The 24054-nt window shown below is 40.4% G+C and overlaps 1 protein-coding gene across 3 annotated transcripts; it reads right to left on the bottom strand.

The window, feature by feature from the left end:
- Positions 1 to 13403: 13403 nt before the first annotated feature.
- Positions 13404 to 18010, bottom strand: LOC110522391 (syntaxin-11). Of its 3 annotated transcripts, XM_021600754.3 has the most exons (3): positions 17710 to 17925; positions 17459 to 17603; positions 13404 to 14913 (listed from the first exon to the last, which is right to left on the bottom strand). In XM_021600754.3, exons 2-3 carry the CDS (start codon positions 17499 to 17501, stop codon positions 13997 to 13999), a joined length of 960 nt encoding a protein of 319 aa, XP_021456429.1. In that variant the 5' UTR covers positions 17502 to 17603; positions 17710 to 17925; the 3' UTR covers positions 13404 to 13996. The 3 variants fall into 3 exon arrangements, with proteins under 3 accessions (XP_021456429.1, XP_021456430.1, XP_021456431.2); XM_021600755.3 differs by lacking the exon at positions 17459 to 17603 and having other exon boundaries at positions 17710 to 18010; XM_021600756.3 differs by lacking the exons at positions 17459 to 17603; positions 17710 to 17925 and adding an exon at positions 16968 to 17077.
- Between the last annotated feature and the right edge of the window lie 6044 nt (positions 18011 to 24054).

Genomic DNA, 24054 nt, shown 5'->3' on the forward strand with positions numbered 1-24054 from the left:
GTGGATTTAACAAGTGACACCAATAAGGGATCATAACCCTCACCTGGATTCACCTAGTCAGTCTGTGAACCATAATATCAGGACACGGGTCCTATGCACAAATGTACATTTCTGAAATCATACTTTGCACATTTAGGTGCATTAGCCAAGCCCCCAAGGAGATTTGAAGTCAGAGCAGATATTCAGCTCATTCCCATAAGAACTAACAGGCATAGTTATCTGTCATCTGCAGCTATTTTTTGAGTGAGCTGAGATTTTGCCTGGCCAACCACGTAAGAGCAGAGCAGACTGAACATTCGAGAGGCCTCCCTCGAGTTGCTGGGTCTAGGGCGGGAACTGGGTGTATTGGCAGAGCTCAGTCCACCCAGATGAAGCACCCGCCAAAGGAGTGGAGCTGCTGCATGGGCCTGGAGTGGCTGCCGATGTTCCATTCTGGGTGTGCACAGGAGTGTCCCAGGCCTGATGGGAGTTGGGAGGGTAACCGTAACTAGCCTGGGAGGGAGGTTGTGAGGGAACTGAGAAGGGTGGTGCAGAGGACAGTGTGGCTGGCAAAGCTCCAAACTCTCAGCATATGATGTGAAAGATACGTGGTATGGACTGCATCATGTGGTACACTACCCCCAACAGTGCCAGACCCTAGAGTAGTAGTCAGTGCTGTGTAGTGCTGGGATGAGTTGAAATGGGCCTGGTCTTGTAGAGATGTGCTGTGATGGGCCAGGTCTGGTTGCGCTGTGCTGAGGTGGGCCTGTTCTGGTAGAGCTGTGCTGTGGTGGGCCAAATTGTGTCTAAACTATTAGTGCCCGTTGCGATATCAACGGTGTGATGACCTAATGATTAGAATTTTGGAGATCATTACAGCCTAAATGACATTATTTTCATTATCGCTATGCAAACAAGGCTGGTTTACATGACAATTTCGCTGTTTAAAGTTTTGTTTAGCTAATAAAATGAAAACATGAATTAGAACTACATTTGGGTACCTTGCTAACATTACGACATTAAATCCATGTCTTAATCATTTCTACATTTCAGAAATAGCAAAGAAAACACAATAAAGTTACCTTACTTTATGGGATTGGTGCAAGATTGTTGCTTGGCACATTTAAGGAACTTGACAAAAAAAAAACATTATTTTCTTGTCTTTTATTACTTTAACAGAACATTTCCTAAAAGTTCAAACATGGTTACATTTCAATTTTGGTAATGTTCTAGGAACATTCTCCAACTGGGTTGACATTGGGAATGTTCTCAAATAGTTCAGAGAATGTTAAGAAACAATGTTCTTCTGTTGGAAATTCAGTTCTTCAGCATAACGTTTCCTTCGGGTTTCCTCATGGTTCTATTTAAAGGCATGTTCTCCAATTGTTCATTAAGTTAAGAAAACTTTCCATAAAATCCACAACAAAACTTAAGTAATATATGGGGAAGGTTCTAAGAAATGTTATTTAAGAATATATACATTCGGTTCTCAGCATCAACAAAACTCTCACTATCCTTTATCTTGTTAAGTGTGTTCGGGTGTGTTGGCTGATCCCACTAATTGGCCACACCTGATTTTAACGAGTTCTTGTTTCCTATGAAACGGGTCTGTTTGAATAGACTCAAATGAACAGCTTTGTATGAGTAAAAAAACCTGGCATGCTAGCTCCATCCTAGTGGCACAGTGGACTAATTAGTAGACTAATTAGACAACAGAAAATTCTAGGTTTGAATCTCACTGATACTGTGTTACAATAAAATATTAATTTGTTTGAATGATTAATGCCTACATAAATTCATTTCCATGTGTCCTATCTGTGCTTGGAGTTCAAAAAAGTTAACCTAAAATAAGATGGCAGTGTTATTAAAAGTATTATTGAAACATTTAGTGAAAGTTCTAAGGAAGTTATTCAAAAACCTCCAAATAACCAATAATTTATGTTAATAAAATCTCCCAGGAAAATTTTCAAGAAACCAGAGTAAAACAATCTCAGAACCTCCCTGTAAGCTAAAAATAACTGTTCCCAGAACAGAAGTGAAAATTTCACCTGTTCTGGGAACATTTATTTTTTTAAAGTTCACCGGTCAGGAAACAACCAATGTGAAACCAAAAATATTCCTGCAATTTCCAAGGAACCAAATGTGCTAGCTAGGTAGTGGAGTGAAGGTACAGTTGAAGTCGTAAGTTTACATACATTTAGGTTGGAGTCATTAAAACTCGTTTTTCAACCACTCCACAAATTTCTGATTAAGAAACTATAGTTTTGGCAAGTCGGTTAGGACATCTACTTTGTGCATGACTCAAGCAATTTTTCACTTATAATTAAATGTATCACAATTCCAGTGGATCAGAAATTTACATACACTAAGTTGACTCTGCCTTTAAATAGCTTGGAAAATTCCAGAAAATTACGTCATGGCTTTAGAAGCTTCTGATAGGCTAATTGACATCATTTCAGTCAATCGGAGGTGTACCTGTGGATTTATTTCAAGGCCTACCTTCAAACTCAGTGCCTCTTTGCTTGACATCATGGGAAAATCAAAAGAAATCACCCAAGACCTCAGAAGAAAATTTGTAGATCTCCACAAGTCTGGTTCATCCTTGGGAGCAATTTCCAAATGCCTGAAGGTACCACATTCATCTGTACAAACAATAGTACGTAAGTATAAACACCATGGGACCACACAGCCGTCATACCGCTCAGGAAGGAGACGAGTTCTGTCTCCTAGAGATGAACGTAATTTGGTGTGCAAAAAGTGAAAATCAATCCCAGAACAACAGCAAAGGACCTTGTGAAGATGGTGGAGGAAACAGGTACAAAAGTATCTATATCCACAGTAAAATTAGTCCTATATCATCATAACCTGAAAGGCCGCTCAGCAAGGAAGAAGCCACTGCTCCAAAACCGCCATTAAAAAAGCCAGACTACGGGTTGCAACTGCACATGGGGACGAAGATCGTACTTCTTGGAGAAATGTCCTCTGGTCTGGTGAAACAAAAATACAACTGTTTGGCCATAATGACCATCATTATGTTTGGAGGAAAAAGGGGGAGGCTTGCAAGCCGAAGAACACCATCCCATCCGTGAAGCACTTGGGTGGCAGCATCATGTTGTGGGGGTGCTTTGCTGCAAGAGGGACTGGTGCACTTCACAAAATAGATGGCATCATGAGGATGGAAAATTATGTGGATATATTGAAGCAACAAATTTAAGCTTGGTCGCAAATGGGTCTTTCAAATGGACAATGACACAAAGCATATTTCCAAAGTTGTGGTGGCAAAATGGCTTAGGACAACAAAGTCAAGGTATTGGAGTGGCCATCACAAAGCCCTGACCTCAATCCTACAGAAAATGTGTGGGCACAACTGAAAAAGGATGTGTGAGCAAGGAGGCTTAAAAACCAGTTACACCAGCTCTGTCAGGAGGAATGGGCCAAAATTCACCCAAATTATTGTGGAAGGCCACCCAAAACGTTTGACCCAAGTTAAACAATTTGAAGGCAATGCTACCAAATACTAATTGGGTGTATGTAAACTTCTGACCCACTGGGATGAAATGTGATGAAATAAATAAAAGCTCAAATAAATGGTTTTCTCTACTATTATTTTGACATTTCGCATTCTTCAAATAAAGTGGTGATTCTAACTGACCTAAGACAGGGCATTTTTACTAGGATTAAATGTCAGGAATTGTGAAAAACTGAGTTGAAATGTATTTGGCGGTGTATGTAAACTTCCGACTTCAACTGTATATGCAGTATCAATTATTTTGTACAATAGAGAAATTATGCACAAAGTAGCCAACACAAGCACAAAGTATGTGAAATATATTCAGCCTAGTTTCAGCAGAATATAATCTGTTGGCAAGAGCTCATAGCTCTCCAATGGCTTTTGCATTGAGCAGCTCCCAGAAGAACAACATCGGTAGAAGGTAGGGTAGAAAGGAAAGATGTTTCAATTTATGATATCTATCAGTAAATACTAAAGATAGAAAGTGACCCATAGGATGTGAGAGAGTTCTAACAGAGAGGAAGAGGAAGAGAGAGGCCCAACTCGCACGAAAATCTGTCTCCCTCCAGCCAGGTGGATTTTTTTTTGTTATTTAGCCAAGCAAGGAGTTTTTGTATGGAGGTTAATGAGAGTGTTGAATTTGGTCAACCAAAAAAGGAATGGCTTATTCGTTATGTGAGTTTTATTTGATCAAATAGAAGTTTTGTAATCGTTAAATTGTTATGAGTGTACTGATATATGTAATACATATGACACCCAGACAACTTTAAAAAACAACACTTTATGCATATGCATAACAACACTCTATGCATATTCATGGCATGACAAGGCTAGTAGCATACCATCTCTCTCCATTGAATACAGGCGTTTGATGTCAACAACACTCATCGAATATTCAAAAATTATTCTTTTTTAAAGATACGCGGGAGCTAAACAGCCCGCCTTGCCGCTTTGTGGACAACGACTCCATTGTTAGGTCGGAGAGACATGTATCTTGTCCATAATCTTTGGTTGTAATCTAAATCACTGGACTGCACTGTGGTCACATGTGAATCCGGTGGTCCTGTCTGTATCCCAGTGTTCCTCTGAGGGAAAAACACTCCCATTCCCTCACGTTTTACATTAGGACCGTCCACACTGGTCACCTAATTAGATTTAACTGAGTTAACCAACCTCTAAATAGATACAGTGCCTTGCGAAAGTATTCGGCCCCCTTGAACTTTGCGACCTTTTGCCACATTTCAGGCTTCAAACATAAAGATATAAAACTGTATTTTTTTGTGAAGAATCAACAACAAGTGGGACACAATCATGAAGTGGAACGACATTTATTGGATATTTCAAACTTTTTTAACAAATCAAAAACTGAAAAATTGGGCGTGCAAAATTATTCAGCCCCCTTAAGTTAATACTTTGTAGCGCCACCTTTTGCTGCGATTACAGCTGTAAGTCGCTTGGGGTATGTCTCTATCAGTTTTGCACATCGAGAGACTGACATTTTTTCCCATTCCTCCTTGCAAAACAGCTCGAGCTCAGTGAGGTTGGATGGAGAGCATTTGTGAACAGCAGTTTTCAGTTCTTACCAGATTCTCGATTGGATTCAGGTCTGGACTTTGACTTGGCCATTCTAACACCTGGATATGTTCATTTTTGAACCATTCCATTGTAGATTTTGCTTTATGTTTTGGATCATTGTCTTGTTGGAAGACAAATCTCCGTCCCAGTCTCAGGTCTTTTGCAGACTCCATCAGGTTTTCTTCCAGAATGGTCCTGTATTTGGCTCCATCCATCTTCCCATCAATTTTAACCATCTTCCCTGTCCCTGCTGAAGAAAAGCAGGCCCAAACCATGATGCTGCCACCACCATGTTTGACAGTGGGGATGGTGTGTTCAGCTGTGTTGTTTTACGCCAAACATAACGTTTTGCATTGTTGCCAAAAAGTTCAATTTTGGTTTCATCTGACCAGAGCACCTTCTTCCACATGTTTGGTGTGTCTCCCAGGTGGCTTGTGGCAAACTTTAAACAACACTTTTTATGGATATCTTTAAGAAATGGCTTTCTTCTTGCCACTCTTCCATAAAGACCAGATTTGTGCAATATACGACTGATTGTTGTCCTATGGACAGAGTCTCCCACCTCAGCTGTAGATCTCTGCAGTTCATCCAGAGTGATCATGGGCCTCTTGGCTGCATCTCTGATCAGTCTTCTCCTTGTATGAGCTGAAAGTTTAGAGGGACGGCCAGGTCTTGGTAGATTTGCAGTGGTCTGATACTCCTTCCATTTCAATATTATCGCTTGCACAGTGCTCCTTGGGATGTTTAAAGCTTGGGAAATCTTTTTGTATCCAAATCCGGCTTTAAACTTCTTCACAACAGTATCTCGGACCTGCCTGGTGTGTTCCTTGTTCTTCATGATGCTCTCTGCGCTTTTAACGGACCTCTGAGACTATCACAGTGCAGGATCATTTATACGGAGACTTGATTACACACAGGTGGATTGTATTTATCATCATTAGTCATTTAGGTCAGTATTGGATCATTCAGAGATCCTCACTGAACTTCTGGAGAGAGTTTGCTGCACTGAAAGTAAAGGGGCTGAATAATTTTGCACGCCCAATTTTTCAGTTTTTGAATTGTTAAAAAAGTTTGAAATATCCAATAAATGTCGTTCCACTTCATGATTGTGTCCCACTTGTTGTTGATTCTTCACAAAAAAATACAGTTTTATATCTTTATGTTTGAAGCCTGAAATGTGGCAAAAGGTCGCAAAGTTCAAGGGGGCCGAATACTTTCGCAACGCACTGTATGTGAGGTTAGACCAGGACAAGAACAATCAATAGCTCAAGGATTTCATTGAATATCATTTTGTTTCAATCTGTAGCCTATAGGCTTAAGCCTATGTATGTAGTCTATTTTAACTTACCTGCCAGTCTGTATATTTTTCTATATAGTTTTTCTACCTAATATCAATTGTCTGCTTTCCAAGTCAATGTTTTTTCTCTCACTTTATTCAGGAAAAAACTCTGTGGTATTTCTCCTAGAGAACTAAGTGATTCACTGATTGTCAATCATTTAGTCAGCCAGCAGATAATGCTGTGTGTTGTGGCCCTGCAATTACATGAGAGTGTAGAGGGAGATAAGAAAGAGAGGGAAAGGTGCGATGGGCAGGGCTTACGTAGCATTTCCATTCTCTATTGCTATTCAAATTTCAAATCAAATTTATTTATATAGCCCTTCGTACATCAGCTGATATCTCAAAGTGCTGTACAGAAACCCAGCCTAAAACCCCAAACAGCAAGCAATGCAGGTGTTGAAGCACGTTGTCTGGGAAAAACTCCCTAGAAAGGCCAAAACCTAGGAAGAAACCTAGAGAGGAACCAGGCTATGAGGGGTGGCCAGTCCTCTTCTGGCTGTGCCGGGTGGAGATTATAACAGAACATGGCCAAGATGTTCAAATGTTCATAAATGACCAGCATGGTCAAATATTAATAATCACAGTAGTTGTCGAGGGTGCAGCAAGTCAGCACCTCAGGAGTAAATGTCAGTTGGCTTTTCATAGCCGATCATTAAAAGTATCTCTACCACTCCTGCTGTCTCTAGATTCCATAGCCGCAGGCAGGACAGTTGAAACTGGAGCAGCAGCACGGCCAGGTGGACTGGGAACAGCAAGGAGTACTCATGCTAGGTAGTCCTGAGGCATGGTCCAAGGGCTCAGGTCCTCCGAGAGAGAGAAAGAGAGAATTAGAGAGAGCATACTTAAATTCACACAGGACACCGGATAAGACAGGAGAAGTACTCCAGATATAACAAACTGACCCTAGCCCCCCGACACATAAACTACTGCAGCATAAATACTGGAGGCTGAGACAGGAGGGGTCAGGAGACACTGTGGCCCCATCCGATGATACCCCCGGACAGGGCCAAACAGTCTCTTTTCACTTTCGAGAGAGAGATGCAAAGTTGAACCTTTGGTGTGGTGAAGTCTACAAAAGTGCCCAAACTAGGCCTACATTAAAGGGCAATCTGCAGTTCAAACAATAACAAAGCGATAACCCAGACACTGTTTTGATCAATAACTTGGGGATGGTGCTGGAGAAATGTAACCACTCTCAATGTTACCCAGTTGGTGGTTATTGTAACGTGGCTCATATAGCGAGGATGGAATAATATCATTACTTAAAGACATGTTCTGGAATTTTGGCGAATTCAAAGTATTTTTTAAACCTCCACTTTGGGCTGGATGTGTCAATTTGTAGTTCATACATGCATAATCTATAAGTAGAATTACTGTTTTACCTCAATTAGACACCAATCTCTAGTTTGAAAGTGTTTTTCTGGACAATGTGCTATGCCATTTTCCTCCATGTGGGCTAGCCCCCAAGCAATTCGAGATGTAGCCAATGCCCTTCACCCCCTCGCCATTTGAGTGACAGCTAGCAAGAGGCACATAGCAGTGAACTACTGGTTAAAAAGTATATAAAAGTACCGTAGAACCTCTTTAAAAAGTCCCAAAATGTATGTTGCAACTGCAGATTTCCACTTTGATGATGATTCATGCACAATGAACACCAAAATAACATACAAACTTAAATCTGATATGCAGCTCATTATGAAACCATTAGGTCTACATGTTTTGAACAAAGACATATTTATGTTCTGAGAACAGAAGTGAACATTTAGGCTGTTCTGGGAATGTTTATTTTTAGGTTGCAGGGAGGTTATGAGAACGTTTTACTCTGGTTCCTTGAAAGTTTCCCTGGGAAGTTTTATTAACACTGAGAATGGAAATTATAGGTTATTTGGATATTTTTGAATACATTCTTTAAAACCTTCAATAACACTTTTAATAACACTGCTAGGTTCTTTTGGGTTAACTTTTTTAAACTCCAAGCACAGATAGACATTTATTTTCTTAGACAGTAATCATGAGAACACATTTCCTTTTTATTGTGACATGACATCAGTGAGATTCAAATGCATGATCTTCTGTACTCCACCAGGATGGAGTAGCATGCCATGTTTTTAAGCATATCAAGCTGTTCATTTTAGTCAGAGATCTGTATATAATGACGATATGCTCATGTCTCCGGCCTAGCAATGGGAGTTGTATTCAACATTTCCTTGCCCGGGCAAACCGGCGATCCTGGGACAGGCATTCAGGTGAATGATAATGGCAAGGAGAAGTAATCAACATTTTCAAATGAATAGATTTGGTAGATAGTTTTTCATTTCTTTGGTCTCTTCACATTATAATTGAAATAGGAAGTGTAAACTCTAACATAGCCTATTAACTAGAACAGGGGTCTTCAGCCTTTACTTGCCCAGGGACCCGGCCTCGAATTTCCCAGCGGCATCAACGGCCCCCTTGTGTGGCCGTAATGCCCTGTAAAAGAATCCATGCCTTGAGGCCAAAGTGGCTGTTGTACCCTTGGGCTGAATATAATAAGTATGGCTTCCAATCACCACGATCCGAAGCACCTCTCACATGTCTCACTCAGATATCTCAATTCTTATTAGCCAATGCCTGTCAAGTGATCTTGTCCTTCTCACACAGACTGGTCTCATAGACTAGACGTAAAATAGTAAATGTAAATCCAAGGACACTCAAATTAGTTTGATATGATACGTTTGATATGGTTACATAAGAAAAATATGGCAAAAACGAACACCTAGCAACCCAAAGGTTGCGAGTTCAAATGACATCACGGACAACTTCAGCAATTTAGCAACTTTTCAACTACTTACTACTTTTTAGCTACTTTGCAACTACTGGATTTAGCATGTTAGCTAACCCTTCCCCTAACCGTAACCCTTTTAGCTAACCCTTCCCCTAACCCTTATTTTAGCCCTTTTAGCTAACCCCCTAACCCATAACCCCTAGCCTAGGGGTGACAGGTGGCCTGGTGGGTAGGAGCATCGATCGAATCCCAGAGCTGACAAGGTAAAAATCTGTCATTCTTCCCCTGAGCATTTCAGTTGAATACATTCAGTTGTACAACTGACCTTTCCTTTCCTTAGCTAACGTTAGCCAGCTAGCTAACATTATCCACCTAGCTAGAATTCGTAACATATCATACATTTTTCAAATTCGTTCCATATTGTTTGTTTTGAAAGTTCGTAACATATAATACGAATTGTAATTCGTAAAATATAATATGGAACGGGTGATAGACATCCACAAATTAATACATACCATATGAAACATAACAAATGTAAATTGAGTTTTACAGATTTACGTACAGAATAATACGAAATGCTTGGTTGCAGCCTGGTCTCATAGACTAGACGTAACATAGTAAAATGTATATCCAGGACACTCAAATTAGTATCATATATGTTACGTTTGTTATGGTTACATAAGATAGAAGGTTACCTAAGGCATTTTATAGCCTTGCTACTGTATATAGCCTGTCTTTTTACTGTTGTTTCATTTCTTTACTTACCTATTGTTCACCTAACATATTTTTTGCACTATTGGTTAGAGCCTGTAAGTAAGCTTTTCACTGTAAGGTCTACTACACCTGTTGTATTCGGCGCACGTGACAAATAAACTTTGATTTGATTTACTTAGTATGTTAGCTAACCCTTCCCCTAACCTTAACCCTTTAATCTAGCCCCTAACCTTAACCCCTATCTTAGCTCACGTTAGCCACATAGCTCAAGCTAATGTTAGCTACAACAAATTGGAATTCATAACACATCATACGTTTTGCAAATTTGTAACATATGCAAATTGTAATTCCTAACATATCATACAAAATGGATGATGGACATCCAGAAATGAATACATGCCAAACTCAACGTAACATATCATTCTAATTGGAGTGTCCCGGATCTACATTTACTATGTTACGTCTACCGCTCAACTTGTCTTGAAACTAATGCATGAAACTGACACGGAGCCTTGCACTGCCTCCCTCTGTTTAAAAAGTGTAGCAGAGAATGATGACGATGATGGTGTGTGTTTGTGTGCATATACTCTATACCAGGGATCACCATCTAAATTCAGCAGTTTATTTCTTGAGTGGATGGTCAGAGGGGGGGGCTACTGTATACAATCACGTACAGTACCTTTACATTTGTATACGATCACATACAGAAAGTATTCATACTCCTTGACTTATTCCACATTTTGTTGTGTTACACCCTGAATTCAAAATGGATTACATTTACTTTGTCTTTTTCACTCATCTACCTACACACAATAACCCATAATAACGAAGTGAAAACATGTTTTTCCAAATTTTTTGTAAATTGATTGAAAATACAGAAGTATATAATTTATATAAGTATTCACACCCCTGAGTCAATACTTTGTAGAAGCACCTTTGGCAGAGATTACAGCTGTGAATCTTTCTGGGTACGTCTCTAAGAGCTCTTCACATCTGGATTGTGCAACATTTGTCCATTATTCTTTTCAAAATTCTTAAATGAAATTACATGAATTAAATTCAGTCAAATTGGTTGTTGATCATTGCTGGACAACCATTTTCAGGTCTTGCAATAGATTATCAAGCAGATTTAAGTCAAAGCTGTAACTAGGCCACTTAGGAATATTCACTGTCTTCTTGGCTAGCAACTCCAGTGTAGATTTGGCCTTATGTTTTAGGTTATTGTCCTGCTGAAGGGTGAATTCCTCTCCCAGTGTCTGGTGGAAAGCAGACTGAACCAGGTTTTCCTCAAGGATTTTGCCTGTGGCTATGTCCATTCCGGCAGTTAGCCCACTCTCCACGTCAACCGTGAAGAGGCGACTCCGGGATGCTGGCCTTCTAGGCAGAGTTCCTCTGTCCAGTGTCTGTGTTCTTTTGCCCATCTTAATCTTTTCTTTTTATTGACCAGTCTGAGATATGGCTTTTTCTTTGCAACTCTGCCTAAAAGGCCAGCATCCTGGAGTCGCCTCTTCACTGTTGACGTTGAGACTGGTGTTTTGCAGGTACTATTTAATGAAGCTGAAAGTTGAGGAGTCGCTAGAGTGCGATGAGACAAGTTTTAAGTATTACACTCTCAGGCCATCTTATTCTCACAAAATCTCTATAAAATCTGACAAACATCCTAGCCATATTTAGACAAACATCAGTGATTAAACACAAGAACACACACACAATAAAGGCCTATGTGTGTGATCCAGGCCTGTTTGACTGCAGTGAGATCAATGTTAGAATCCATAGTTTAAAACGACTGCCCAGCTGAAGTCTTCAGCATGCAGTGATGTGAAGTGTTTCTGTTGATAAGAGAAATAGTGTGTTTGTGTGTGTGTGTGCGCGTGTGTGTGGCCCTGGACACTGCTGTCCTCTCTCAACACCAGCTCAGTGAAGTGTGAGTCTATTCCCTGTTAATGATTATTTATCCTAACCAACACACTGCTGTTGGAGGGAAAATCACCTTAGACGTTTTACCTACTGGACCTTCCTGCTACATATACACATGCATATATATATATTATGCTTGAAAATATGGAGAGTGATACTCAGTCATTATTTTGTATTTATTTAAATACGTAGGCAAGTCAGTTAAGAACAAATTCTTATTTACAATGACGGCCTACACCGGCCAAACCTGGACGACGCTGGGGCCCTATGGGACTCCTTATCACGGCCGTTTGTGATACAGCCCGGGATTGAACCTGGGTCTGTAGTGGCGCAGCAGTCTATGTAATACATTTTTATTAAATATATCATTCCGTCATTATTCCTATTAGATATGACTTGTTCTAAAGGCAAATGTCCAGTAGGTCAATTGCACAGACAGACCATGATATTCAAAGCAGTTGCATCTTGGTTCTGTGCTATTGACACCCTCTTCTTAGGTGGGTTAAGCGCTCGTTTTTTGAGTAATTCATGCATCCTTCTCGTGTATCTCAAACAGCATCTTGGACATAGGGGACATCATGGTGATTGTATTGAACTGTAAAGATAAGGCGCTCTGTTTAGCTGGTCAATTCAGATCTTTGTGGCAACGCGTAATGGTCATGCATTATTTGGGCAAATAGGATTTTAGAGAGAGTGACAGAGAGAAAGACAGAGAGAGAGAGAAACATACAGGGGTTTTCCAATACAGCTTTAGTGCTGTTTTTGGGAACTGTGTTTACATAGCTAGGGCTGACAATGAGGACTTGTGAAGAGCAGAATCAACAACCTCTGCATAGTTGCTTTGTATACTTTTGGGGAAAGGTCTGATGTGATAGAGTTTGCAGCACATTATGTGGGTTTAGTATTAAAGCTAATAGCTACTATTCTGATTGTTGTTGCTGTTGTTTTTGTGTATCACTTAGCAACATTGACCTGCCATTCATACCATTAACCCTACAGTATCTGTCCCGAGACCCCAGCAAAAATGGGCTTCTCATTTATTTTACTTTCATTATCCTTATATTTATCCTCACAATTTTCAGGACAACCAGGGCTGCAAGTATAGCACAAAACAATTTCACAAAAACAGTTGCATTCACAGGTTTTATTGACAAATGTCAATCAAAAAAATTAAGTCTGCCAAAGAAAAAACCTGATCATAATGAATTTATATGAATGCTGTAAGTGCAGAAATGGTTTGCTCAGAGGGAAATGTATATCCAGCTAGTCAGTGATAACTGTGTGGAGTTTGGAGTTTGTGAGCTTATTACAGTGTTATAGATACTATGTCCTGGGATTTCCTATGATCTTCTATGTAGAATAACCCCTTAGCTTCTAACGCCTCTTGTGTAGCTTGTGAGGTCATAGAGAAAATAAACATGTTTAAAATGGGTTAGAAGTCCAGAATGCACCAGCGCTACGGTGAGACTCATTGTGTTAAAGTATATTGCATTTGAGAGACAGAGAGAGACCATACTCTGTGTCAACTATATTGTGACTGGTAGTCAAAGTAAATGTGACATTGTGCTTGTGTACAAAATACTCTTGACAAAAAGTATTCTTAATTTTATTCTCGTTTAAAGTTGTGGATTTAATGTTCAGACAGAGAACAACAATAAAGTACACTTTAATTTAATCATTATTATCTCACAGTTTATATACTGTTAAGGGTAGAGGGAATTAACTATAGGAGGGTAGAAAACAAACATTTCTAAAGCAGAAAATAACCGTGTTTTTTCTTATTCTAGAAAGCCATTGATATATGTTGATTTAGATGTACTTCAGTGCCTGAAAAGCATATTTAAAAAAGGCAATAATATAATTATTTCACAGACTCTTCCAAAGTATATATTGCCATTGGTATCCAAGGGTGGGTGATAGGAGGGTTCTGATTTAGTAGGGTTGATAGGAGGGTTCAGCGAGATTTGACTGTTTTCTAACAGATGATAGATAACTAAGGCTACAAAAAATCTATGAATTAGCTGAATGGAAGCGGATAATTCTGAGTTTTTTACTCCGCTGGTGTCGGCTGGTCTCAGGAAGAAATTATGAGTCCTCAATGTCCGCGACCAAGTCAAGACAGGACACCGAGACAAGACCATCTTGAGACCGGACTGAGTACTACAACACTGCCCAGTCTTCTTCCTCAGTCTCTGCCTCATTTGACGCAGGGGAAGCAGCAGCAGAACATCTTCTTGAAGGGGTTGTTCTTGTTGTGGCGCTTGGCCTTGCTGATTTTGACCAGTGCCTCCTGGATGGCCACATCTGTTTTTTGGACATTGGTCTGGATGGTGTTCATCATGGGGCCCTGCTCCTCCACCAGCAGAGCCACATCCAGGAAGATCTCATGGATGCTCTGGATCCTGCTCTCCAGGTCCAGCAGCTCTCGGTGGCGGCTCTCGATCTGGTTGAGCGCCGAGCGCGCTGTCTTACCCTCTGACAGGATGTTCTCATTGAAGACATTCCACTGGCCTGTCTCGATCATCTCCTCCACCTCCTCACCAGTCACCTCCCGTCCCACGATCTCCATCTGCCTCTGAATGTGGGCTTTGCAACTCTCCCTGTGGCTCATCTCTGTCTCATTGTAGTCGAACATGGCATCACGGAAGCTGTTGCTCAGGCAGGCGTACTGGGTCCTGGCGATGCGAGTCACGGCGGCGTTGGAGCCATGCGCTGCCTCCAGCTCCCGCACTGTGGAGTCCATGTCCTTGAGGCACGTCAGCACACCCTCAGCACGGGCCTTAATGTCAGCTGCGATGGCGTTGGAGTCTCTCTTAACGACTGACATCCTAGTGGTGCCCTGGAGCACGCGTGAGTTCTGCTCACGTAGGCGTTTGACCTCGAGGCGGATAAGCTGGACCTCACGGTGGACCTGCTGGGACTGGGAGAATACCTCCTCCAGTTCAGGGGTATTGTCCCACACCACAGCCTGATGAGGGAGCTCCTCCTCCAGGTCCACATTGATGGAGTCCCCGGAGACGGACTCCCCGGACTCTGCATAGTCCATCTGCTCCACATGGCCATTGGACTGGGACAGCTCCTGCATGTGGCTCAGACGGTCCCTCATGGCTGGGTCTGGGGCGAGAGAAGGAGAGGGGGAGGAGGTGATAGAGGTGTAGACATGGTCACTCACACACAAAAAAACTATTGCTGGTGGTCCTGGATGTTCACCATGACTGGGTGATAGCAAAGCTGTTAGAGATAAACCTATCAACATCATCACATTTACACTGAGTGTACAAAACATTAAGAACACCTGCCCTTTCCATGACATAGACTGACCAGGTGAATCCAGGCGAAGGCTATGATCCCTTATTGATGTCACTTATTAAATCCACTTCAATCAGTGGAGATGAAGTGGAGGAGGCAGGTTAAAGAAGGATTGTTAAGCCTTAAGACAATTGAGACATGGATTGTGTATGTGTGCTATTCAGAGGGTGAATGGGAAAGTCAAAAGACTTTAAGAAACTGGGTATGGGGTATGGTAGTAGGTACCAGACGCACTGGTTTCTGTCAAGAACTGCAACGCTGCTGGGTTTTTCACACTCAACAGTTTCCTGTGTGTATCAAGAATGGTCCACCACACAATGGACATCCAGCCAACTTGACACAACTGTAGGAAGCATTGGAGTCAACATGGGCAGCATCCCTGTGGAATGCTTTTCACACCCATTAGAGTCCATGCTCTGATGAATTGAGGCTGTTTTGAGAGCAAACGGGAGGGTCCAACTCATTATTAGGAAAGTGTTCTTAATGTTTTCAAAACAGACAGACAGCAGCCTAAATACATACACTACATTGACACCCCTTGAAATGAGTGAATTCGGTTATTTCAGCCACACCCGTTTGAGCACACCGACATGCGATCTCCATAGACAAACATTGGCAGTAGAATGACCTTACAGAAGAGATCAGTGACTTTCAATGTGCCATTGTCATAGGATGCCATCTTTCCAACAAGTCAGTTCATCAAATGTCTTCCCTGCTAGAGCTGCCCCAGTCAACTGTAAATGCTGTTATTGTGAAGTGAAAACGTCTAGGAGCAACAACGGCTCAGTTGCGAAGTGGTAGGTCACACAAGCTCACAGAACAGGACCGCCGAGTGCTGAAGTGCGTAGCGCGAAAAATTGTGTCCTCAGTTGCAACACTCACTACCGAGTTTCAAACAGCCTCTGGAAGGGACATCAGCACAATAACTGTTTGTCGGGAGCTTCGTACGGGTTCCCATGGCCGAGCAGCCACACACAAGCCTAAGATAACCATGCACAATGCCATGTGTTGGCTGGAGTGGTGTAAAGCTTGCAGACATTGGACTCTGGAGCAGTGGAAACGGTTCTCTGGAGTGATGAATCCTAAACCAATCCAAATTAAGCATGAATCAGTCAGAAAACAGATTCAAACATTACAGGTGTTTTTCCTCATATTGTTTATTTTGAAAAATACCTCTTATCTGTTACGACTGAATTAAAGCTCCTCTCCTTCAGTTCAAACTGTTATGCATGTAGCTGCATAGCGCATACACAGTTTCTCGTGCCAACGAGAGGTAGGCATATCCCTGTTCTAATTGTTCTAATAGGCTATTCCTACATCAGCATTCAGATGCTTGTAAAATGGCTTTCACAATGTCAAATCATAGACTATTAGTTGAGCGACAACCAATGTAATTTGCTGTGTTATTGTCACCAAATGCGCTGTAGAAGGCGTTTTACCGGAGGGAGTTGTGTAGCCTCCTGGAGTGGACGCAATTCACATCCAACTTCTGTTGGGGTTTGCAATCATTCAGATTTTATTTAGATTGTTCAGGTTCACCATAAGAAATAGTTGTGTTAGTTTTGCTTTAAACGGTCAGTCTATTTGGTCATTTTTACATGAACATTGTAATTTCATAAAGGACAGCAATTATTTTTGCCAGCTGCGCATGATCGCATTCATTCATTGGTCGGAGAGAGAGTAGCTCTCCATAAAATTCCAAACGGTCTAAATCATTGGTACAGCTACATCTGTCATCCTTTATGTCCAGGAGAGATTAAATAAATTAATATTAAAATAAAGATTTATCCTAAACTCTGATCAATTAAGAAACTTTTTAATAAAAAAATAAACACGCAGAGACCGTGAAGTTGTCATACCTGTTTTAGAAAAGAGTCCTTGATACTGAAACTCCTTCTGGTCTGACATACCCAGCAGCATTCACACGTCTTAACCAGAGAATAGTTGTGGGTGGCGTTTCTCACCAAACAAGTTCTTTACAGAGTTGGTTATTATCCGATTTATGGGCTAATCTAAAAATGTGTTTTACCTCATCAGATTGACAAAAGAGGCAGTAGTGTCTTCTCAGGTCTCGAGCATTGAGAGATATTATTGTCATCAAGATATTGATAAAATAAAGATGTTGAATGTTTATTTGCTATTAGAAATCCCAAAAGGAATTCCCTCTTGATTCCAACAAATAAGATTGTGATATATTGTCTGATTCTGATATTTTTCTGAGGGTGTTATAGTTTTAACCTTCATTGTTACAGCATTTTCTCCATCACAGCAATGACGTCTGAATGTCATCTAAACCAGTTTGATCATTTTTCACCTGACAAACAAAAGCTTTGAAGGCAGAGCACCATACCTGTTCTGTTATGATGTAGGCTACCAATATAACACGTTTTCATTCCAACTCAGGCCCCCCGTAGTGCCGCAACATCCTATCGGACTTCAGTGCGACTTCAGGATGATTTGTGTTGACTGACGGCGGCGTAGAACAATGCTCCCACCTAGGCGTAGCATGGCTAACTTTAGCACTAAACCACCATGTGACTCTGGAATGAAGATGAGTTAGTTTGAAATATCAGGTGAAAGGGGACAGTGAAGCCTATTTACCTGCAGCCATGCCCAATCCAGATCCCAGAATCCAGATCCCAGAATCCCTGGTGGTCTAGCAGGTTTCCAGCTCAGTTTGAATAATAAAAGATATCGGAACTGGGAGGAGTGGTTTAGTTTGGGTTCGATTGGCATCAGTGAGGCAGACTATGTACGCTTTGGGGGCGAGTGAAAGTAGAAGTGATTGTCGGAAACTGCACAGCTGTCCAGAGCATTGCGTCACAACCTGACGAAAAATATGATGTTCTTGCCACAACATCCGAAAACCGGGTTTTCAGGCTTCAGCAGGAGTGTTCGACCTGTACTGTAGGGGGTCCACAAAAAAAGTTGATTTCCCTCCCCCCAATGTTTTAATAAATATCGCTAGCAACAACATAATAAATACATTTTGAATTACATAGGCTACCTACAGTATAAAAAAGGAGAATGTCTTCTTTATAATGATGTCAACTTTATTTCTCAACACCTAATATTGCGCGAATTACACTCATTGAAGCCAATTACACTTGGCGGCAGGTAGCCTACAGGTAGCCTACAGGTAGCCTACAGGTAGCCTACAGGTAGCCTACAGGTAGCCTACAGGTAGCCTACAGGTAGCCTACAGGTAGCCTACAGGTAGCCTACAGGTAGCCTACAGGTAGCCTACAGGTAGCCTACAGGTAGCCTAGTGGTTAGAGCGTTGGGCCAATCACCGAAAGGTTGCAAGACCGGATCCCCGAGCTGAGATGGTGAAAAAGGTTGTCATTGTAAATAGGAATGTGTTCTTAACTGACTTGCCTGGTTAAATACAAAAAGCACCAGTGAATAAATAGAATACCAGTGCGGCTGGTAAGCTTTCTTGACTAGGACATACATTTTTGCCAACACATGGCTAACCTTTGTTTAACCAGCAAAACAGCTGCTCGTTTTCATTTTTTTGTTGTTGCTTAAATGTGTTTGGACTTTGGAATTACCTTTATAGATAATAGGCTATATTAGAGTTTACACTTCCTCTTCCAATTGTAATGTGGGGAGGTCAAAATAATGAAAAACGACCTACCAAATCTATTCATTTTAAATGTTGATTATTTCTCCTTGCCATTATCATTCACCTGATGATAAGTCAGGACATGTGGAAACATAAAAAAAAAAAAATGTATGATTAGTGTCCCTGGGCCACTGCTGGAATTTCGTGATTTTAGGGGCAAGGTCATTTGGCACTCAAGAGTTGCCCAAACCGCCAGGGCACCAAGGCCATCTGCCAGGGCACCAAGGCCATCTGCCAGGGCACCAAGGCCATTAACCAAAGTAGCCAATTAAATTGATTTGAAAAGCAGTAGCTGTTCTGTTAAGTAGCTATTCTGTTGTCTGATTCTGATATTTTTCTGAGGGTGATGTAGTTTTGTCGTTAATTGTTACAGCATTTTCTTCATCACAGCAATTAAGTTTCTTAAAACTGCATTGTTGATTAAGGGCTTGTAAGTAAGCATATGGTCTCCTGAGTGGCGCAGCGGTCTAAGGCACTGCATCTCAGTTCTAGATGTGTCACTACAGACCCTGGTTCAATTCCAGGCTGTATCACAACCGGCTGGGATTGGGAGTCTCATAGGGCAGAGCACAATTGGCCCAGCATCGTCCGGGTTAGAGTTTGGCCAGAGTAGGCAGTCATTGTAAATAAGAGCACCATCTGTTATTTAAAAAGTAAGTGTATGTAAATGTACATAAATAATTAGCCTACATGTCAAAGAGTAGGTTATAGCCTATGCGTATTGGCTACAGCCTGTCATATCCAGACCAAGCTAACATGAGGGAGGTGCCTGAAAATGTAGACAAACATTAATGAGACTTTTAATTACATATATATAGGCTAAACGCCAGTCATGTTTGACAAATATAATGATTCTGTCAACATACTTGAGGCACTGTTCATTCAGATACTCTTAGAAAAGAAGGTGCTATCTAGAACCTAAAAAGGTTCTCTAACTGTCCCCCCCTTTGAAGATCCTTTTTGGTTCCATGAAGAACTCTTTCTCCAGAGGGTTCCACTCTACATAGAACCAACAAGGGTTCTACCTGGAACCAAAAAGGTTCTACCTGGAACCAAAAAGGGTTATCCTATGGGGACAGCCTAAGAACCTGTTTGTGTAGGAGAGAAAGGACAGTGTCTGTTGTACACTGCAACATCACACACCTTGCAATCTGAGCAGAGGGATTTAACATTTTGCAACTATTTAACCATAAACTGAATTTAAAACCTGGACATTTTATGAGGTGATAGTAATGTTAAGGCGATTGTTTTATTAACACTTCCTCATATGCCATTGAAACACAGCAACTTTCTTTTCGCACAAAAGTCATGTTGAGATCTGTCTGACCATTTCTGGAGGTGGTCAGGCCTGCATTGTGTGCTTATTTCCCCTCACACTTCGAACACACCGACAGCTTCTTTGCAGTTTGGTACACCAGAATGACATTCCTTTCCAATGAAATGCTGCTTTTGCCTTGAGGCATTGTGCTGCAGAGGCAATTGCAGTGCGTTCGGTAGGGTACAAATGCTTCAAACTGTATGCCAAACTGTATGCGTAGATGGTTTGACAGAAATGGTAGCAGAAGGTGAATGTTGAACTTTTGTTGCATTCATATCCAGATGGTGCTGCTCGTACTCTTTTGCGCAAATACACTATCGGTGTGATCGAAGGAAGCGTTGGTCTAGACACAACCAGGCTACCGAAAGCGCATACAGTGGGTGACTTCACCAGCACTCCTCCCACAAGTCTCCAGAAAACTTGTGTTTTGGGACCGAGGGACACCTATTATAAGATGTTGCTGGCCTCATTAATGCTAGCCAGCTAGCTAATATTTAGCAAAATGCTTTTTTGTTTGGCTAGCTAGAGTTATGCTAACCTGTTTACAATCCATTTAGCATTGCTTGCTAGCTAGCTACAGATGTTAGCTACAGTAGTTAGCTACTGCCATCAGTTGTTGTTGTGTTATCATATTTTGTCTAATCCACAATTTGTAGAATGCATACTGACGTTTGAATATATCGTGGGAAAGGGGAATCCGGACACACTGAGGACAGGGTATTTAAAATTAAAATAAAAAAAATATATATATATAAAAAATCATAATACAAAAATCAACCTACATTGCTACATCAAACATGTCTAACAAACCAAACACAGGTATTAACAATGCTCAAACATACAAAAAATATCAATAAAATAATACAAAAAATAAACAATTTAAGTGCAATTATATTCACTCTGAAAATATCTTATTATAATGATTCATGAAGATGTTATTCTTGTTGTTATTCACTAGGGTTAATGTTTTAATCAGATAATTAAATTCAATCAGAAAAATATAATTTTGGAATTTTTGTTTGTGTATAAAGTATTTGGCAACAAGAATAAAAAAAGTTAACAATAATTTCAGTGGTTTTGTTATTGCAATAGTAACATATTATATCTTTCATGTCTAAAATATAGGCAGTGTTCATAATGGTAAATAAGTACTTTGCAAGGATTTCTCAAAATTCTGACACAAATTTACCTTCAAAGGACAAGAGAGATTCTCACCTTGTTTTTCACAGAAAACGCAGATATCATCAATAGCCACAAATGTGGAAATCATAGAATTACATGGATATACCTTATGTAAAATTTTGTGTGCACTTCCTTAACTTTGTTTGGTATACAATATTTGTAAGGCCTTAACCCTGCATTTTTCCAGACAATGTCAGGAATAAGCATGTTCCAGAAAAACTTTTCTCTCGGTGTAAGTTGGTTTTGTGAATGAAGGATTTGTCTTATATATTTATTACAACAAGATCTCTCAAGTAAGCCCACGCCTTCCAATCTGAGTTCTGTATAAACTTTGTGATCATTCCCAAAATTAAGATGAGTTTTCATAAGTGTAGTTAGACCACTGGGAACGGCTTTGATCACAGAAATAAACTATCTGAAAGGTATTGGAAACTATTTTAATGTTATAAATTGTTCATATGTGAGAATATTACCCTTGTTGTCAAAAATATCAAGAACAAAGTCAATATTCCTCTCATGCCAGTTGGCGTAGAACAATTACTTATTCCTTACAGTTATGTCTGAATTATTCAACAAAAGAGCTTTATGTGGGGAAAAATTGTGCAGGAAACATATTTTCCAGGCCATTGTTGGTGAAACCATGCCAATTTAGCAGGTAATCTTTCAGGAATATAGTTACATTTCAGTAAAAATTGAAGACCTCCCAATTTATTAAACACATTGTTTGGAATGAAATACCATATTGAATCAGTATTGAACATTTTTTCAACCAGTTTATCTTGAAAGTGTTATTTATGTCAACAAAATCCAACCCTGGCCGGGAGGCTGCTGTACTGCAGCGCCAGCTGTGCCATCAGAGTCCCTGGGTTCGCGCCCAGACTCTGTCGTAACCGGCCGCGACCGGGAGGTCCGTGGGGCGACGCACAATTGGCCTAGCGTCGTCCGGGTTAGGGAGGGCTTGGTCGGTAGGGATGTCCTCGTCTCATCGTGCACCAGCGACTCCTGTGGCGGGCCGGGCGCAGTGCGCGCTAACCAAGGTTGCCAGGTGCACGGTGTAGCCTCCGACACATTGGTGCGGCTGGCTTCCGGGTTGTGTATCGGAGGACGCATGACTTTCAACCTTCGTCTCTCCCGAGCCCGTACGGGCTACTACAACAATTGGATACCACGAAATTGGGGAGAAAAAGGGGTAAATAAAAAAATAAATCCAACCCAGCTCTTTTTTTTAGTTTGTGAGACTTATTTTTCCAGATGAAGTCTTATACACATAACTTGAGACAGTCCCTCTGCCTTGGACAGAAGTACTCTCACAATTATAGAAAGATCTCTTTGTAGCCAATTATTAAATATATTTTTAGTTCTCTTAATTTTAGGAGAGAAATTCAAATGTTGTCTGACTAAGTGTTTATTTGACAAATTTATTCCTAAATATTTAACACAGTCCTTTACAGGAATATTTTCTATTTCTTTATCATCAGAGTCAAATTAACATAAGATTTCACATTTAGAAACATTCAGCATTAATCCTGATGCAATAGAAAATGCAGTTATAGCATTAAGGGCATGGGCGACCTGGTCTTTGTCTCTTAAGAAAAGAGTAGTATCATCAGCCAATTGGGAGATTTTGATTTCTTTGTTAAAAATGGTTAAGCCATTTACATTATTCAGAATATCTAGAGATAGAAGTTCCACAACCAAAATGAATAAAAATGGCGAAATTGGGCATCCTTGTCGTACACTTCTGTTGTTCCTTAATTCTTTTGGTAGTTTTAAGGTTAGTAGCACAGAAATATTTATATCTTTGTAAAACATGCGAAATACTTTAATAACATTTTCACCAAATCCAAAAAGTTTAAGAGACCTAAAAATAAATTAATGTTCAATTGTTTCAAAGGCTTTACAGAAGTCCAAAAATAGGACAACCGCATCTAAGTCAATTGTAAGGCCTTAACCCTGCATTTTTCCAGACAAGGTCAGGAATATCTGAATAATCTATAAGGTCCAAGACTAAACGAATGTTAGAGTTTATGTGACGGCCCTTCATAAATCCTGTTTGAGTCCCATTTATAGTGGTATCTATTCCTTTCTTTAATCTTTTGGCATAAACCAGAGCAATCAATTTGTAATCAACATTTAATAAAGTAATTGATCTCCAATTGTCAATGAGAGAAGGGTCTTTATCGGGCTTCATTGAAATAAGGCCCTGTTTCATAGTGGAGACCATTTCCCCATTTTTAATGCAATCTTGAAACATATTGAAAATCGGGTCTTCTAGTAACTCCCAAAACTGTGTATAGAATTCAACTGACAGGCCATCAGGGCCAGGTGATTTCCCTTTTTTCATTGAATTCAGAGCCTCTCTAATGTCTTCAATTGACACAGGTGAATCACAAACTGAGTGGAAATCATCCTCAATTACAGGGACATAATTCTGAATGTGGCAAATGTAGCTTTCACAACCATCTTCCTGAAATTGAGAGCTGTAAAGGTTTTCATAAAAGGAATTGACAACTGATGATATTGTAATGGGATCTTTGCATAAAACATTGTTAATTTTGAGTGCAGTTATAGATTTTCATTTGTAGTTTCTCTTTTCAAGTGCAAAAAAGTGTTTCTTTCCCCCTCTTCAATCCATTTTGCTCTTGACCTTACAAAGGCGCCCTTCGCCAGATCCGTGTAAATCAGTTCTAATTCTAGTTGTAAAGACCTGAAGAGACTATTCTTCTTCAGATAGATTATCTTTCTTTAGAAAACTGTCAAGCTTGCTCATCATCTCTTTTTCTCTAAGGTTCTTTAATTGCATCAGCTCTTTGGCGCG

Source organism: Oncorhynchus mykiss, chromosome 4, assembly GCF_057628025.1.
Source record: "Oncorhynchus mykiss isolate SJ-2025 chromosome 4, ASM5762802v1, whole genome shotgun sequence".
Taxonomy (NCBI): Eukaryota; Metazoa; Chordata; class Actinopteri; order Salmoniformes; family Salmonidae; genus Oncorhynchus; species Oncorhynchus mykiss.